Source organism: Oncorhynchus tshawytscha, linkage group LG19 (genome assembly GCF_018296145.1).
Source record: "Oncorhynchus tshawytscha isolate Ot180627B linkage group LG19, Otsh_v2.0, whole genome shotgun sequence".
NCBI lineage: Eukaryota > Metazoa > Chordata > Actinopteri > Salmoniformes > Salmonidae > Oncorhynchus > Oncorhynchus tshawytscha.
The window spans coordinates 7,451,019-7,467,975 of NC_056447.1; the positions used below are offsets into that span (position 1 = coordinate 7,451,019).

Consider the following 16,957-nt stretch of genomic DNA (forward strand, 5'->3'; position numbering starts at 1 on the left):
GCATCATCCTGATTCATTAAGGTAATTTACCTGAAGGTCAGTCTTCATGAGGGAAGCCCCGGCCTCCACCAGGTAGTGGCAGATGGTCCTCTGACGCGTGAACGCAGCTTTATGGAGAGCCGTCTCCCCTCTGTGTCACACACACACACACACACACACACACACACACACACACACACACACACACACACACACACACACACACACACACACACACACACACACACACACACACACACACACACACACACACACACACATATAGACACACACACACACACACGTCAATCAGGTTGTGTTGTAGCTGGGAGCTCTAGGTTTCACCCAGTTGACAGACTTTTTCCAGGAACTGACTAATTCACTAATTCATATAGATGAGGTGATTTGAATTTGAATTATTTGAGGGCAGAGCTTAGCTTTAATAGTAATCAGTAGAGAGTTGACCTCTGTGCCAAGATATTTAATGCAAAAGGAAGTTGACAACATGACTCACGTCTCTTTTTCTGTGACATCCAGGAGAGTGGTAGGTGCTGTGTGTTAAAACATAGACAGGATTCAGATATTGCATCCAGTATCTATACGAACACAAGTTCCCTATCTATTTCACATACAGTACATCTATCATCCATGTTGGATATGTTCAAATGATTATTTATGTTCGGTCCACAACAGTGATGGAAAATGTTAGTTTTTTTCGATTGCTAAACGACAGTGGACACACAACTGGAGTCACATGTGCAAAACTCTAACTACAGTCTGCAAAGCAGCAGTTCATGTGGACCAAACTCTAGTTTGTTTTTCATTGCTTGAACACAGTTTTCAAAACTCTACACACTTATCCCATGACTTTAACCACAACCTGCACAACACTGTGGATTTACAGCACTTTATTCAAATGCTAACACACTGCTGTCAAAACTGTGAACCACACATTCAAAACGGAATAGATTTCAGCCTTGTGCCTTTCAAACACTGCTGATTGCAATTTCAGCTGAAAGGCTAAGCAGGTGTCTTCTTTTAGACTTGTTAGTGAACACACACACATATTACAGTATATATAGGTAGAGCTCAGAAAGACTCATTTTGGAAATGGAACAAGGAAGATGGGTTCGTGGAGGGAGAAGGGTGGCAGGGAGAGGGCGGATGCGTGGAGGAAGACAAAGTAGACAAAGAGCTGTTATTTCAGATGAAATAAGGGCTACACTTATAGACCATGTCGTGAACCATGGTCTCTCATTGAGAGAGGCAGGGTTGGGGGTGCAACCCAATCTGCAAAGATCCACATCTGTAATGCGAATTTTGCATCATGCAAACAGGTGAGAGTTACATCCTTACAGTAAATGAAAACATTACAGGAATCTATTTTGTATTGCAATTATAGAATATTTACACAGATATATATTACAGTAAGTTTGACTGTAAAATATATTTTTACAACAGGACCCAAAGGCTGCCCCCAACAGGGGGAAGAGGAAAAATATTTTCAGATGTGCAGGAAAATGCTATTGTTGACATGGTTGTTGTCAACAATGCAATAAAACTGCGGGAGATTCAAGATAGAGTGCTGGCTGATAATGATATATTTGAAAATGTTAATTCTGTCAGCACAACAACTATTGCTCGAGTCCTAAAGAAACACCAAGTTACAATGAAACAGTTATACACTGTACCGTTCGAGAGAAACAGTGAACGGGTAAAAGAGCAAAGATACCAATATGTCCAGGTAAGACGTCTGAGGTTACGTACACAGCTATACAAAATATTTACAGTAAAAAAAAACACTAGCATTTCTACAGTAAAACTGTGCACTTACTGTTTTTCAGAGAGTAATGGAGGTGGAAGCACTGGAAAGACCACATTCATTTGTATTTATCGATGAAGCTGGATTTAACCTTGCCAAAACACGGCGCAGAGGAAGGAATGTTATAGGTCAAAGGGCCACTGTGGAGGTTCCAGGCCAAAGGGGGAAATATCACCATGTGTGCTGCAATGGCCAATGATGGTTTGCTTCTCCACACACCACTCATTGGCCCATACAACACAGAAAGGCTTATAGCTTTCCTAGAACAGCTCTATGCTCAGCTAGTGCCAGCAGAACAGGGGAGCCAGTAAGAAACCCCCAAGTTTTTGTCATAGTTTGCGATAACGTTGCTTTTCACCACTCTGCAGCTGTCACAGATTGGTTTGCAGCACATCACAGATTTATGGTTTTGTACCTGCCTGCATATTCACCCTTCCTCAACCCAATAGAGGAGTTTTTCTCTGCCTGGAGGTGGAAAGTGTTTGGTCACCACCCACATGACCAAATGTCTCTTTTGGAAGCCATGAGTGCCGGATGTGAGGACACGAGTCCAGAGGACTGCCAGGGATGGATAAGGCACTCCAGAAAGTTCTTCCCCAGGTGCATGGCAAGAGAAAACATTAGATGTGATGTTGAAGAAAACCTGTGGCCTGATGCTAGAGAGAGGCAGGATTAGCCCCTCAATTATTTGTTCGAATTACAGTATGTACTTTTAGTTTCTACCTTTTTTTTCTCATTACTGTAATTCCGTAAATTACTACAGACTATTGAAGCAAATTGCTAATTTTCATTTACCTTAAAGAATTGTTATGTTCTAAAAATTTTAATAAATCATGTGAAAGAATGTCACTCTTTTCTTTGAAGAAAATATTACTTTGTATGAAGTCACTGAAATTGTTCAAACTGTAAAGATGAAAAGTTTGTATTTTCTGTATTGGTGTTTGATGCTAGTGTTTTTACTCTCAGTGTGTTCTGAGTGACAGTGTGTGTTATCTCAGTGAGGGTTGTGCATAGTGTTTGGCTGCACTGAGCGTGTTTTGAGCCATGTGTTAAGAGTTGTGTTGCTTGGAATGAGTTTTGCAGGTGATGTGAACTGTTTAGCTCAGGTGACTGTTGGTAGTGCAGACTGTAGTTAGAGTTTTGCACATGTGACTCCAGTTGTGCCCACTGTCGTTTAGCAATCGAAAAAAACTGTAATATGTTCATTGGGTTTATATGCGATACTGCAGAGTGCTTCCATTTATCGAGAACGTAAGAATGAAACAGTGTCATATCAGTACTTAATACCTAAAGTGATAGGAGTCAACTGCAGTGTTTGACAGGTCAGTCTCTTACCGTTGTCTATGATGTACTTAACAATCTCCTTGCAGCCCACCTCCACCGCGTAATGGAGTAAGGTGCAGCCCAAAGTATCCTGCGTGAAAATATCTGCCCCCTGTTTGTGGAGCTCTGTGAGCTGTGAACAAAAAAATATTAATTTACAGTGCTTCATCTTGACAGTGCTTCAACTTTATAGTCATTACACTTGGCTGTGTTTCAATTTGAAAGTGCTTCAACTACAGTGCCTCAACTATACCTTGCTTCAACTTGCTTTACCGTGCTTTACCAATACAGCGCTTCAAATTGTACACCCACATTTGTCTACTATCTTACATTTTGTGAGGGGTCAAAGAGAGGGGTCAAAAGTAAATGTAAAAACACTGTTAGAGGAGGATGCATGGAAGGAGTGAATGCTGTGTAACTAAACATGTTGTGGACTTACCCTTTCGAGATCTTCTGTCTTCACACACTCAATTAACTCAGTTACTGTAAAAACAGAGTAAGGCATCTATACTCTTCACAATTGACTTACGAGGCTTTTCATTATATTTTTTGAACAGTGAACCTTAGGCGAGTAAATACAATATGGTTCAAATGAGGGCTGGGTGACATGGCCAAAATATCATAAAAATATCATATTTTGTACAATTCTGAATAATGAAAGTTCTAAATATTTTTTGAGTAGTACATGACCCTAGGATGGCCACAAATGAATTCCAAGTGGTTTAAATGGCTTTCTCCATTCTGATTGTTTTACAAACAAACTAGGGCAAAACTGATAGTGAAGCAGTCCAATTTGCTTTTAATTTATTTAGCACTGTATCAAATGACATTTATGGACTGCATTGTAAAAATCCATACTGGTATGCAAGTACGGTTGTACCTATCCGTTCAGAATATCGAGAACAGATCAACAGGGGATGTTTTACCTTTTTCAGCATCACACGACAGAGCACTTCCAGAACTGTGAGAAAGGCAAGAGGCAGATTTTACAACAAAGCTAAATGACATTGCACTGAGATGATGACCATAACAAGTAAGCATGACAGTAAGCGTGACACATACAGAAACAGACAGCATACCTAAGCATGGGTCTGAAATCAGCAATAGTTGTATGGGGCCGATGAACATTCACCATTTTAGTGCCTCTCCTTCAAAGACAGGATGAAACGTGGATGACATATCATACTTATTAAGCGGTGTGTGACAAAGTGTGTTTAGTTTTTAGACATTTTTTATTAAATCACAACGATAATTGGGAAAGTGAGCCAGACCTGGGTTCAAATACTATTTAGAGTAGGCCTATGTATGTTAATTACTTTTAAAGACATTTGTAGAAGGTATTTAGATTTTGAAAAATTTGAAAACACAAGTAGTTGAGCATTGGAAATACTGTACATTTGGAAGGTATTGGCATGTATTTGAAAATACTGAAATGCAGAGTATTTATACAAATATATTAATTCTCCCATGCATTTGAACCTGGTCTGTTTGCTATTTGAAATAATGTATTTGAAAAGTAAGCTATTTATAGAAAAGTATATGAAGATACTTTCAAATACTTCCAAAAGAAGTAGTTGATTTGGGCCACACCATTTGAAAATACTCAAATAAACAGAATTAAGTCTTTAAAATGACAAATAATCAAATCAATCAAATCAAATACACGAGTACTGTATATGATCACAGGTTCGGAGTGAGCTAAAAGTTGTCTCAGGGAACAATGCTGAATCAAGTTCCTTGGAAGCTTTTGAATACTTGAATGGAACATGTGTCCAAATCATTTCTCTTATGACCCAACCCATGCTGAACCTGAGAGAGATGACACGGCTTTGTGACACTAGGCTTTGTCACATCATTGCAGGCGGAATTGTCGTGCTATCTGACGTTAGACAATGTTGTTACATAGCAAGCCATACTGCTATGCTGATGGCTGACCATGAAGATGAAAACACAAATCCACTATAATTAAAACAAACCCTCATGTATGCTGTTAATTAGTTATAGTTATATTAACTACCCAATTGTCAACATTTTGAGATCTGATGTTCTACCAACATTGTTTCAAGGTAGTTTGGTTATCGCTCCTGGCCATTGCTCATGACCAGAATGCCACACCATTAGAATGTAGACACAGATTGAACAGTCATCCAAAAGACACCACAGTTCAACAAAGGTCTGATAATTGGTCTCGTAAATAACATTGGTGCTACAATAAATGGACTGATGAATTGGTAAAACCATACTACAATTGAGAATGTCCACAAAGATGTATAGGATTCAGGCTAAAGTCAGGGTCTGACCTGCACTGGCCGGTCTTGGAGGAGGCCTGGGAGTCGCTGCTGTGAGCCAGGGCCTCTGTCACCGAGCTGTCACTGGACACCCTCTTCCTCTGGGACTCCCTGATACTGCAGGAGGGGAGGGAGAAGAAGTACAGGTTAGTGACTGGGAGAAGGACCACTCAGTACAGTAATAACATAACTTTTATCTTTTACATTCTTGCCAATATCTACGAACAGAATTGTCACTGTTGCGCTCAAAAGTTTGTGTGTGTGTGTGTGTGTGTGTGTATGTAAAATTGGTCGTCAGTCTGTCTGAGACCCAGCCATGTAGTTGTGTCATCATCCCTGAGGGAGCCAACATTATATACAGGACCAGATATGGATAATGAGCTATTGTTCATCACCAGACACCACCCTCACAGTATTGACTTAACAGGGAACGGGAGCTTTGATGGGGTGCAATAGTGAGTGACAGTCGCAGCAAAGAAAGAGGGAGGTTTGTGTGTGCGCGCACGTGTGTGTGTGTGTGTGTGCCTATCTTTCAAATAAATATGGTGCAAAGAAACCAAGCTAGAGTGCATCCAATTAAAAATATTACCTTGTTCAGTCTCTAAACCATAAAGGGAAAGTTTCCCAGACACAGATTAAACTTAGTTCTAGACTAAAATGCATTTTTAATGGAGATTAGGTTTAATCTTAAAAGCGTTTATATTCTCACCTGGGTCCTGGGGAGGAGGTGGGAGAGGAGGAGGAGGATGGAAAGGTAAACTGGCGAGATTCTGGCGTTTTGCACTCTCCGTACGAGTCTACCAGGTCGGGCATGCCCGGCGAGGTGCCCACCGTCTCCTTGATGACCAGCTCCGGGTCCAGGATGTAGAGGTCATCCTGGGAGATCTCCGTCACGTAGTTGAGGTGCTCCTTGAGGTTATAATAGGTTATTATAACAGTTTATAGCTTGTTTATAAAAAGAAGAGTCATGACAGTGTGTCATAACAACATGCCTCATTAAAACCCTGGACAATGGGTGATATAGATGGTGGCCGTGCATACGTATAGGCTTTACCATAATGTCCAGGAGTTTATCCTAGTCAAGTCATGTGGTCAGAAAAAAACTATATGGCATATTCACAAGTCAGTGTTTCCCCTTGGCTTGTTAATGTATTTATTATTAGTATAAACAGGACAATTAAACAAAAAAGAAGTAGGCCTCCACCCCTCCATCTCTGATTGATTGAGAAATTCAAGATGCTGTCATCGTTAAGTGACATAGTATATGCAAAGCATTGAATATTTACATTCATGCAATTCGAAATGAATTTAGTAACTTTGCCCCAGAAGCATTTAACTGCAGGGCGCTCTCACGTCCAATGGAGGATTGTGCCTAACTGCTTTAGGGGGCACAGTGAAGAGTTGGGAATTTCATTGTAAAACGTTTCTATGTTAAGTACAGTCTGTGAACAAACTTAAAATGTGTAAATTGATTGTTCGGATTAAGGGATGCCAAAGTCATATTTTTTTGTATTTCTCTTCCAGTTAAAGGGTAGTTCAGATTCAATTAGATCTGTAGACAACTACTTTTTTTGAATGGTTAGCTCAGAATATGAGCATTCCAAAAGTTGTTAATATATTACAGAGATCAGTCCCATTGGGAGCCCAGATAATTTATTCAGAAATCCCATCATTGGATGGTTCGGTAGATGGGTTTCCCAAAGGACTCCATCGGCCAGCAACCTAAGTTGTAGATATATTTTTTAAAAATGATATTTTGTGTATGTGTCTTTCAAATCTTGGATTGCTCTCAAACAACTGTCCATGATATCGACAAGGGTATGGATTACACATTTGGATTATTGGGGTGATGAAAAAGGCCCGCAAGGCGCTATTGTGAAATATTGGAGTATGGGCATGTTATTTTGATTACCAGTTACATTATTTTTCAATTTTCCACCAAATAGAAATTGTATGAGCAATAATAGGACCAAAGCGTAGTTTACATTGTTTAAGGGACATTGGAGACACCAGGGAAATAGGAGACACCATACTTATCTCTATACTCAGCCAGGGGGGGCGGAAGAATCATGTCTCAACCAATTTAGGATGGGATGAAATGCTAGTGCCTGGAAACACAATTTAAAGTTTGCTACGGCTAGTCCTACGGCTTTCACTCTTTGTAAGTTTGTTAATTTTATCCAGGATCATTTACCTTGCCATATACATTTTGAAACCGCACTATGAATTTTATCCCAATAGAGCCATGGGAACCACTAAACTACAGAAATTCAGCCGTGGCGATATTTTAATTTTAAAAATACATATTCTGCCAGTTAAAACAACTGGGATATTAGTACATCTACTGAGGTCGGATTGAATTGAGCGTTCTGTCAAAGTTTCTGTCAATTGGGATTCCATAAGTAGCGATGGAGTCCTTTTCAGGGTGTTGAAAAAAAGGCAGTAGGGCAGATTTGGTTCGATTTATTTCAGAACTTGAGATGGAGCCGTATTTATCTATGATCTTCAAAGCATTTGGGAGGGATTGAAATACACTTTCTAGATAAAGTAAGATATTGTCGGTGTATAATGAAATTACGTGATCCATAGAATTGAGACATATGGGTGTAATTTCTTTCGATTGTCGAATTGCCTGGGCCAGGGGCCCCTTGGATTGGTTTTCAGCAGTGGTGGCAAAGCTACCGAAGTATATGGGAACAGCATGCTAGACTCCATAGACATCTAGTCATTGATTGCACTAATGCTAGTTAGCAACTTCTTTCTGACTGTGTGCAAGACAAAAAAAGGGTAAGTAGAAAAAGGACCTTATTGCCTAAATCATGCACAACAAAAAAATGCATCATATTTCTTGGAGCTTTAGCATTCAGCATTGGTGAGCCCCAGATGCTAAATTAATATAGGGGAAACACCGCAAGTACATACCTGAGCACGGTCTATCCTATAGAATCGATCAGCAGTTGTGCCTGAAAAGAAAACATACACCTTTCATAATCTATATGTTCCTGCACATATACTGCATTGCATTCCTGGACAGAAATCTAACGCTGCATTTCAATTGTTTTCAAAATGAGGAAGAGAGTTCCCTTATAAAAGAGAACGGTTAAAGGATGGTTAAAGTGGCCAATAAAATACTCTCTTTGTTCGGGTAGCAATACTTACAGTCAAGGAAGCACCATTTGGGGGAAAGCTTTTGTGACGACAGCCTCGCTGATTTCACAGCATCACTTTCCTTTTAGAGAATAATATAACAACATAATTATGTCATCTCATTTCCTACAGCACGTAACATCTTTATAAACCTAGTACTTCAGTTCTTCCAGAGGAGCATTTGGAGGCTTGTCATTTTGTTCCCTGGAGACCATCTGAGCTCCACTAGGGGGCACAGCAGACAACATGAAGTCTATCATATGCTCAAATATTTAATGACACACTCACACTCTCTTTCTCTCACTTTCACCCCAGTTCCTTTTCTCTCACTTTTACTTATTTTGACACTCACTCATTCTTTCACCCACACACATTTCCACCCTCCACTAATATTGTCACCCTTGGTGAAAATGAGCAAAATGGCCTGTAAGAAAAATGTCTTTGCTGTTTATCCTCTTGGGCTTTCAATCAAAATGTTCAAAAAAAATCGAACCTTTAAATGAAGTAAAATTATTTTAAAAATTCAATGTGAAGTAAATTAAAAAATATATAAAAAATATTTTTCTACATAATATGTGTGCCACAATTATTGGCACCCCAAGAAATTCTTATGTGTAAAATCTAACTGAAAAATATTCCCATTCATATTTTACATTTTTATGTTCACCTGAGTGATTAGGAACACTTAAGTGGTAAGCCATGACTTCTTGTTTCACTGGGGTATAAATATGAGGTGACATACAGGCCAAGTTCCATTACAGGAATGATGTGTGACAAAAGGTTTTTGAGCTGCACAAATCAGGAAACGGCTATGAGAAAACAGCTCAAAGGTTGAAAATACCCATTTCCACTATCAGGGCAATAATTAAGAAGTTTAAAGCAACTGGAGATGTTAACAATCGGCCTGGAAGAGGACGTGTGTCTATATTGACTCCACGCACAGTGAGGAGGATGGTTAAAGTGGCCAAAAATGTTCCAAGGATAACAACTGGAGAATTGCAGATGTTAGTTGGGTCTTGTGGTCAGAAAGTCTCCAAAACTATGATCAAATGCCACCTCCGTAACCACAAGTTGTTTGGGAGGGTTTCCATAAAAAAAGCCTGTGCTGTCATCAAACAACAAACTCAAGTGCCTACAGTTTGCCAAACATTACAGGAACTTTCAATGGGACCGGATTCTATGGTCAGATGAGACCAAAATAGAGCTTTTTGGAAACAAACGCCAGAGGTGAGTTTGGCGTAGACAGAAAGAGATCCATGCAGAAAAGTACCTCATCACCACTCTGAAGTATGGTAGTGGATCTTTGATATTGTAGGCCTGTTTTTCTTCCAAAGGCTCTGGACAACTTGTTTTGATACATAAACGCAGAAAAAAGAAATGTCCTCTCACTGTCAACTGCGTTTATTTTCAGCAAACTTAACGTGTAAATATTTGTATGAACATAACAAGATTCAACAAACGAGACATAAACTGAACAAGTTCCACAGACATGTGACTAACAGAAATGGAATAATGTGTCCATGATCAAAAGGGGGCAAAATCAAAAGTAACAGTCAGTATCTGGTGTGGCCCCAGCTGAATTAAGTACTGCAGTACATCTCCTCCTCATGGACTGCACCAGATTTGCCAGTTCTTGCTGTGAGATGTTACCCCACTCTTCCACCAAGGCACCTGCAAGTTCCTGGACATTTCTGGGGGGAATGTCCCTAGCCCTCACCCTCCGATCCAACAGGTCCCAGACGTGCTCAATGGGATTAAGATCTGGGCTCTTCGCTGGCCATGGCAGAACACTGACATTCCTGTCTTGCAGGAAATCCCGCACTGAAAGAGCTGCATGGCTGGTGGCATTGTTCATGCTGGAGGGTCATGTCAGGATGAACCTGCAGGAAGGGTACCACATGAGGGAGGAGGATGTCTTCACCTCCAAACCGATACCGCTCCAGAGTACAGGCCTCAGTGTAACGCTCATTCCTTCGATGATAAACACGAATCTGACCATCACCCCTGGTGAGACAAAACTGCGACTCATCAGTGAAGAGCACTTTTTGCCAGTCCTGTCTGGTCCAGCGACGGTGGGTTTGTGCCCATAGGCGACATTGTGGCCGGTGATGTCTGGTGAGGACCTGCCTTACGACAAGCCTACAAGCCCTCAGTACAGCCTCTCTCAGCCTTTTGCAGACAGTCTGAGCACTGATGGAAGGATTGTGCGTTCCTGGTGTAACTCAGGCAGTTGTTGTTGCCATCCTGTACCTGTCCAGCAGATGTGATGTTTGGATGTACCGATCCTGTGCAGGTGTTGTTATACGTGGTCTGCCACTGCGAGGACAATCAGCTGTCTGCCCTGTCTCCCTGTAGCGATGTCTTAGGCGTCTCACAGTACGGACATTGCAATTTATTGCCCTGGCCACATCTGCAGTCCTCATGCCTCCATGCATGCCTAAGGCATGTTCACGCAGATGAGCAGGGACCCTGGGCACCTTTCTTTTGGTGTTTTTCAGAGTCAGTAGAACTGCCTCTTTAGTGTCTTAAGTTTCCATAACTGTGACCTTAATTGCCTACCGTCTGTAAGCTGTTAGTGTCTTAACGACCGTTCCACAGGTGCATGTTCATGAATTGTTTATGGTTCATTGGACAAGCATGGGAAACCGTGTTAAACCCTTTACAATGAAGATCTGGTTAGTTATTTGGATTTTTACGAATTATCTTTGAAATACAGGGTCCTGGAAAATTTACATTTCTTTTTTTTGCTCAGTTTAGTATCATGGGCTTAAACTGGGCCTTGGTTAGATCTTCCAGCAGGACAATGAACCAAAGCACACCTCAAAATCAACACAAGATTTTTGACATGGCCATCCCAATCTCCTGGCCTAAACCCCATAGAAAACCTGTGGGAAGGGCCTCCCGGGTGGAGCAGTGGTCTAGGGTACTGCATGGCAGCGCTAGCTGTGCCACCAGAGACTCTGGGTTCGCGCCGAGGCTCTGTCGCAGCCGGCCGTGACCGGGAGGTCCGTGGGGCGACGCACAATTCGCCTAGCATTGTCCGGGTTAGGGAGGGTTTGGCCGGTAGGGATATCCTTGCCTCATCGCGCACTAGCGACCCCTGTGGTGGGCCGGGCGCAGTGCACGCTAACCAGGTCGCCAGGTGCACGGTGTTTCCTCCGACACATTGGTGCGGCTGGCTTCCGGGTTGGATGTGCGCTGTGTTAAGAAACAGTGCAGCTTGTTTGAGTTGTGTTTCGGAGGACGCATGGCTTTCGACCTTAGTCTCTCCCGAGCCCGTATGGGAGTTGTAGCGATGAGACAAGATACTAACAATTGGATACTACGAAATTGGGTAACATTTTTTTTAAAATTATAATAAAAATGAAAGCCTGTGGGATGAGCTGAAGAGGAGAGTCCACAAGTGTGGACCTTGGAATCTGAAGGATCTGGAGAGATTCTGTATGGTGGAATGGTCTCAGATCCCCTGCCATGTGTTCTCCAACCTCATTACACATTATAGGAGAATACTCAGAGCTGTTATCTTGGCAAAGGGAAGTTGCACGCAGTGCAAGGGGTGCCAATAATTGTGGCACACATATATACTTGAAAAAAACATTAGTTTTATGAGAAGAATTCATTTTTTCTTCCAATTATTTTACTTTAATTAAAAGTTTGATTTCAGTGAATATTTTGAATGAAAGACCAAGAGGATAAACAATAAATATATTTTTTTACAGCCTGTTTTGCACATATTTACCAAGGGTGCCAATATGAGTGGAGGGCACTGTAAATGGACTTGGCCAATCCGTACTCTCACTCCTCCCTACAGTTGCGGGCACCAAAAAGTTAGGTTGCGTCACCGTACTGGCAGAACAATTGTGGCAATGTGGGTACAACAAGGTTTCTAAAAACGCTTTAGTTCCCACAACTGTACGTCTTCTACATACCTCTTCCAGACTATCCTGTAGACTCTCAATGTGTGAACGGCAGTTCTCCAGATCGCTGTCTCCTGGGACCGTGATGATGCCCAGTGGAATAGCTGGGAAAAGACATTCTGTTACAGTAGTTTCCAAATCAAATCCAATTTGATTGATCACATACACATGTTTAGCAGATGTTATTGTAGCGAATTGCTTGTGTTTCTAGCTCCAACAGTGCAGTAATATCGAACAATTTCACAACAATACACACATATGTAAAGTAAAGGAATGGAATTAAGAATATATTAATCTTTGGACGAGCAATGTTGAGAGCGGCATAAACTAAAACACAGTAGAATACAAAATAATACATTATATAGAGTTAAAGTCGGAAGTTTACAAACACCTTAGCCAAATACATTTAAACTCCGTTTTCACAATTCCTGACATTTAATCCTAGTAAAAATGTCCTGATTTAGGTCAGTTAGGATCACCACTTTATTTTAAGAATATGAAATGCCAGAATAATAGTAGAGAGAATGATTTATTTCAGCTTTAAATTATTTCATCACATTCCCAGTGGGTTAGAAGTTTACATACACTCAAATAGTACTTGGTAGCATTTCCTTTAAATTGTTTAACTTGGGTCAAACGTTTTGGGTAGCCTTCCACAGGCTTCCCACAATAAGTTGGGTGAATTTTGTCCCATTCCTCCTGACAGAGCTGATGTAACTGAGTCAGGTTTGTAGGCCTCCTTGCTCGCTCACGCTTTTTCAGTTCTGCACACAAATTTTCTATAGGATTGAGGTCAGGGCTTTGTGACGGCCACTCCAATACCTTGACTTTGTTGTCCTTAAGCCATTTTACCACAACTTTGGAAGTATGCTTGGGGTCATTGTCCACTTGGAAGACCCATTTGCGACCAAGCTTTAACTTAACTGATGTCTTGAGATGTTGCTTCAATATAGTCACAAAAATGTCCTTCTCATGATGTTATCTATTTTGTGAAGCACTCCAGTCCATCGTGCAGCAAAGCACCCCCACAACATGATGCTGCCTCCCACGTGCTTCACATGTTGGGATGGTGTTCTTCAGCTTGCAAGCCCCCCCTTTTTCCTCCAAACATAACGATGGTCATTATGGCCAAACAGTTCTATTGTTGTTTCATCAGACCAGAGGACATTCCTCTAAAAAGTACGATCTTTGTCCCCATATGCAGTTGCAAACCCCAATCTGGCTTTTTTATGGCGGTTTTGGAGCAGTAGCTTCTTCCTTGCTGAGTGGCCTTTCAGGTTATGTCAATATAGGACTCGTTTTACTGTGGATATAGATACTTTTGTACCTGTTTCCTCCAGCATCTTCACAAGGTTCTTTGCTGTTGTTCTGGGATTGATTTGCACCTTTCGCACCAATGTACGTTCATCTCCAGGAGACAGAACGCATCTCCTTCCTGAGCGGTATGACGGCTGCGTGGTCCCATGGTGTTTATACTTGCGTACTATTGTTTGTACGATGAACGTGGTAACTTCAGACGTTTTGAAATTGCTCCCAAAGATGAATCAGACTTCTGGAGGTCTACAATTTTTTTATGAGGTCTTGGCTCATTTCTTTTGATTTTCCCATGATGTCAAGCAAATAAGAACTGAGTTTGAAGGTAGGCCTTGAAATACATCCACAGGTACACCTCCAATTGACTCAAATAATGTCAATTAGCCTATCAGAAGCTTCTAAAGCCACATAATAATTGTCATACTTTTCTGGAATTTTCTAAGCTTCTTGGTGACTGGGGGGCAGTATTGAGTAGCTTGGATGAATAAGGTGCCCAGAGTAAACTGCCTGCTACTCAGCCATAAAAGCTAAAATATGCATATAATTAATGAATATTTATAATATATTATAATATATTTCTGACTAATGTTGACTCCAACAGCCAGTGAACAGCCAGTGAAAGTGCAGGGTGCCAAATTCAAAACAACAAAAATCTCATAATTAAAATTCCTCAAGCATACAAGTATTTTACTCCATTTTAAAGATACAATTATCGTTAATCCATCCACAGGTCTGATTTTAAAAAGGCTTTACAGTGAAAGCACCACAAATGATTATGTTAGGTCACCACCAAGTCACAGAAAAACACAGCTATTTTTCCAGCCAAAGAGAGGAGTCACAAAAAGCAGAAATATAGATCAAATTAATCACTAACCTTTGATCTTCATCAGATGACACTCATAGGACTTCATGTTACACAATACAGGTATGTTTTGTTTGATAAAGTGTATGTTTATATCCAAAAATCTCATTTTACATTGGCGTGTTATGTTCAGTAGTTCCAAAACATGCAGTGATTTTGCAGAGAGCCACATCAATTTACAGAAATACTCATAATAAACATTGATAAAAGATACAACTATTATACATGAAACTTTAGATAAACTTCTCCTTAATGCAACCGCTGTGTCAGATTTTTTTTAAACTTTACGGAAAAAGCATACCATGCAATAATCTGAGTTCGGTGCTCAGAGGCCAAAACAGCCAAAGAGATATCCGCCATGTTGTGGAGTCAACATTAGTCAGAAATAGGATTATAAATATTCACTTACCTTCGATGATCTTCATCAGAATCCACTCCCAGGAATCCCAGTAACCACAATAAATGTTTGATTTGTTCGATGAAGTTCATCATTTATGTCCAAATACCTCCTATTGTTAGGGCATTTGGTAAACAAATCCAAACGCGTGCAAGTCCAGCCGAAAGGTCGGACGAAAAGTCCAAAAAGTTATATTACAGGTCGTAGAAACATGTCAAACTAAGTATAGAATTAATCTTTAGGATGTTTTTAACATACATCTTCAATAATGTTCCAACCGGAGAATTACTTTGTCTGTAGAAAAGCAATGGAACGCGAGGTAACTTTCACATGACCTCGCATCACAAGTTCGTGGCAATCTTTCAGACACCTGGCTCAATCCCCTCTCATTCGGCCCCCCTTCACAGTAGAAGCATCAAACAAGGTTCTAAAGACTGTTGACATCTAGTGGAAGCCGTAGGAAGTGCAAAATGACCCCACAGACACTGTATATTGGAATGGCAATTAGTTGAAAAACTACAAACCTCAGATTTCCTACTTCCTGGTTGGATTTTTCTCAGGTTTTCGCCTGCCATATGAGTTCTGTTATACTCACAGACATCATTCAAACCGTTTTAGAAACGTCAGAGTGTTTTCTATCCAAATATACTAATTATATGCATATTATATATTTTATGTTGAGTAGCAGGCAGTTTACTCTGGGCACCTTATTAATCCAAGCTACTCAATACTGCCCCCCAGTCATCAAGAAGCTTAGGTGCTAGTGATGGCTATTTAACAGTCTGATGGCCTTGAGATAGAAGCTGTTTTTCAGTCTTTCGGCCCCAGCATTGATGCCCTTTGCTAATGGGCTGGAGCAAAAGCCTGCATGTATAGATCTGCTATATCCCTGCCATAGTGGTCTCCTTAGTAAGGGAATGACAGAGGTGCAGTGTATAGAATATGTAAGTTTACACTCACAGGCCTCTTTGAGCTTGTCCTTGTCGTAGTGCAGGGCCTCATAGGCGTGCATGCTGATCCTGCTCACTCTGATCTGCAGCTTCTCAGGAACCGGCTGCTGACTGAGAAGACACAGACATAAACATTATGCTTGTACATATTGTATAGGTGTTTCTTAATGCTGGTCCTGGGGACCCAAAGGAGTGCACATTTTAGTATTTGCCCTAGCAATAAACACCTGATTCCACTAGTCAACTCATCAAACCTTTGATTAGTGGCATCAGGTGTTAATGCAAGGACAAAAACTAAAAGGTGCACCCTTATGGGTCACTAAGACCAGGATTAAGAAACACTGGTATAGATTATTAGTGGCTGGGAGAGAGCTACTAGACATCCATATGGAATCATATGGAGAGCCTTAACTCTAGCCTCGACTACAGTCATTCTAGGTTTCTGATCTAGAACGGGAACACAGTGTTGAGGTCCGGTATCACAAGGTTTATGGTTACTAACTCATTGAGCTGGGGCATGGAGATCCTCCTCTTGGTCTTCTGCACCATGTTGGCCTGGTTCCTCAGGTTGATGTAGATGACGGAAGGGGCCAGCTTACAGGGCTCGCCATCTACCTGCATGGGGATGGACTTGTAGGTGGTCAGGGTCACTTCCTTACACTGGTTCAACCTCTCGCCGTGACCGCCCACCTGCAGAGTGGCCTGGAGGGACGGAGAGGAAGAGAGAGTGAGAAAACTGAATTGAATCCATTTTATTGATCCCCCCCCCATATGGAAATTGAGAGAAGCTGATGAAAGATAAACAATGATGTTGTAATGAAAACAACATTCCCTCCTTAGTGCCGTGGGGGTCTAAGGCACTGCATCTCAGTGTTTGAGGCGTCACTACAGACACAAAGCCTACAATGTGCATGTTAGGCTGTACAAATGGTAATTCATATATTCCATGAGAAGTCAG

General features: G+C 41.1%; 1 protein-coding gene across 3 annotated transcripts in view; it reads right to left on the reverse strand.

The window, feature by feature from the left end:
- Positions 1–16,957, reverse strand: part of dgkzb (diacylglycerol kinase, zeta b) — an 85,902-nt gene that overhangs the window by 2,477 nt on the left and 66,468 nt on the right. For 2 of the 3 annotated variants that reach the window (XM_042301324.1, XM_042301321.1), the window contains exons 20-32: positions 16,502–16,701; positions 16,010–16,110; positions 12,489–12,580; positions 8,572–8,641; positions 8,335–8,375; positions 6,122–6,321; positions 5,425–5,529; positions 4,204–4,272; positions 4,051–4,085; positions 3,564–3,607; positions 3,137–3,257; positions 494–530; positions 31–130 (exon numbers count right to left, since the gene is read on the reverse strand). In XM_042301324.1, the coding sequence (XP_042157258.1) occupies positions 31–130; positions 494–530; positions 3,137–3,257; positions 3,564–3,607; positions 4,051–4,085; positions 4,204–4,272; positions 5,425–5,529; positions 6,122–6,321; positions 8,335–8,375; positions 8,572–8,641; positions 12,489–12,580; positions 16,010–16,110; positions 16,502–16,701 (1,215 nt within the window). The remainder of the gene's footprint in view (positions 1–30; positions 131–493; positions 531–3,136; positions 3,258–3,563; positions 3,608–4,050; positions 4,086–4,203; positions 4,273–5,424; positions 5,530–6,121; positions 6,322–8,334; positions 8,376–8,571; positions 8,642–12,488; positions 12,581–16,009; positions 16,111–16,501; positions 16,702–16,957) is intronic. The other variant, XM_042301323.1, reaches the window with a different exon arrangement.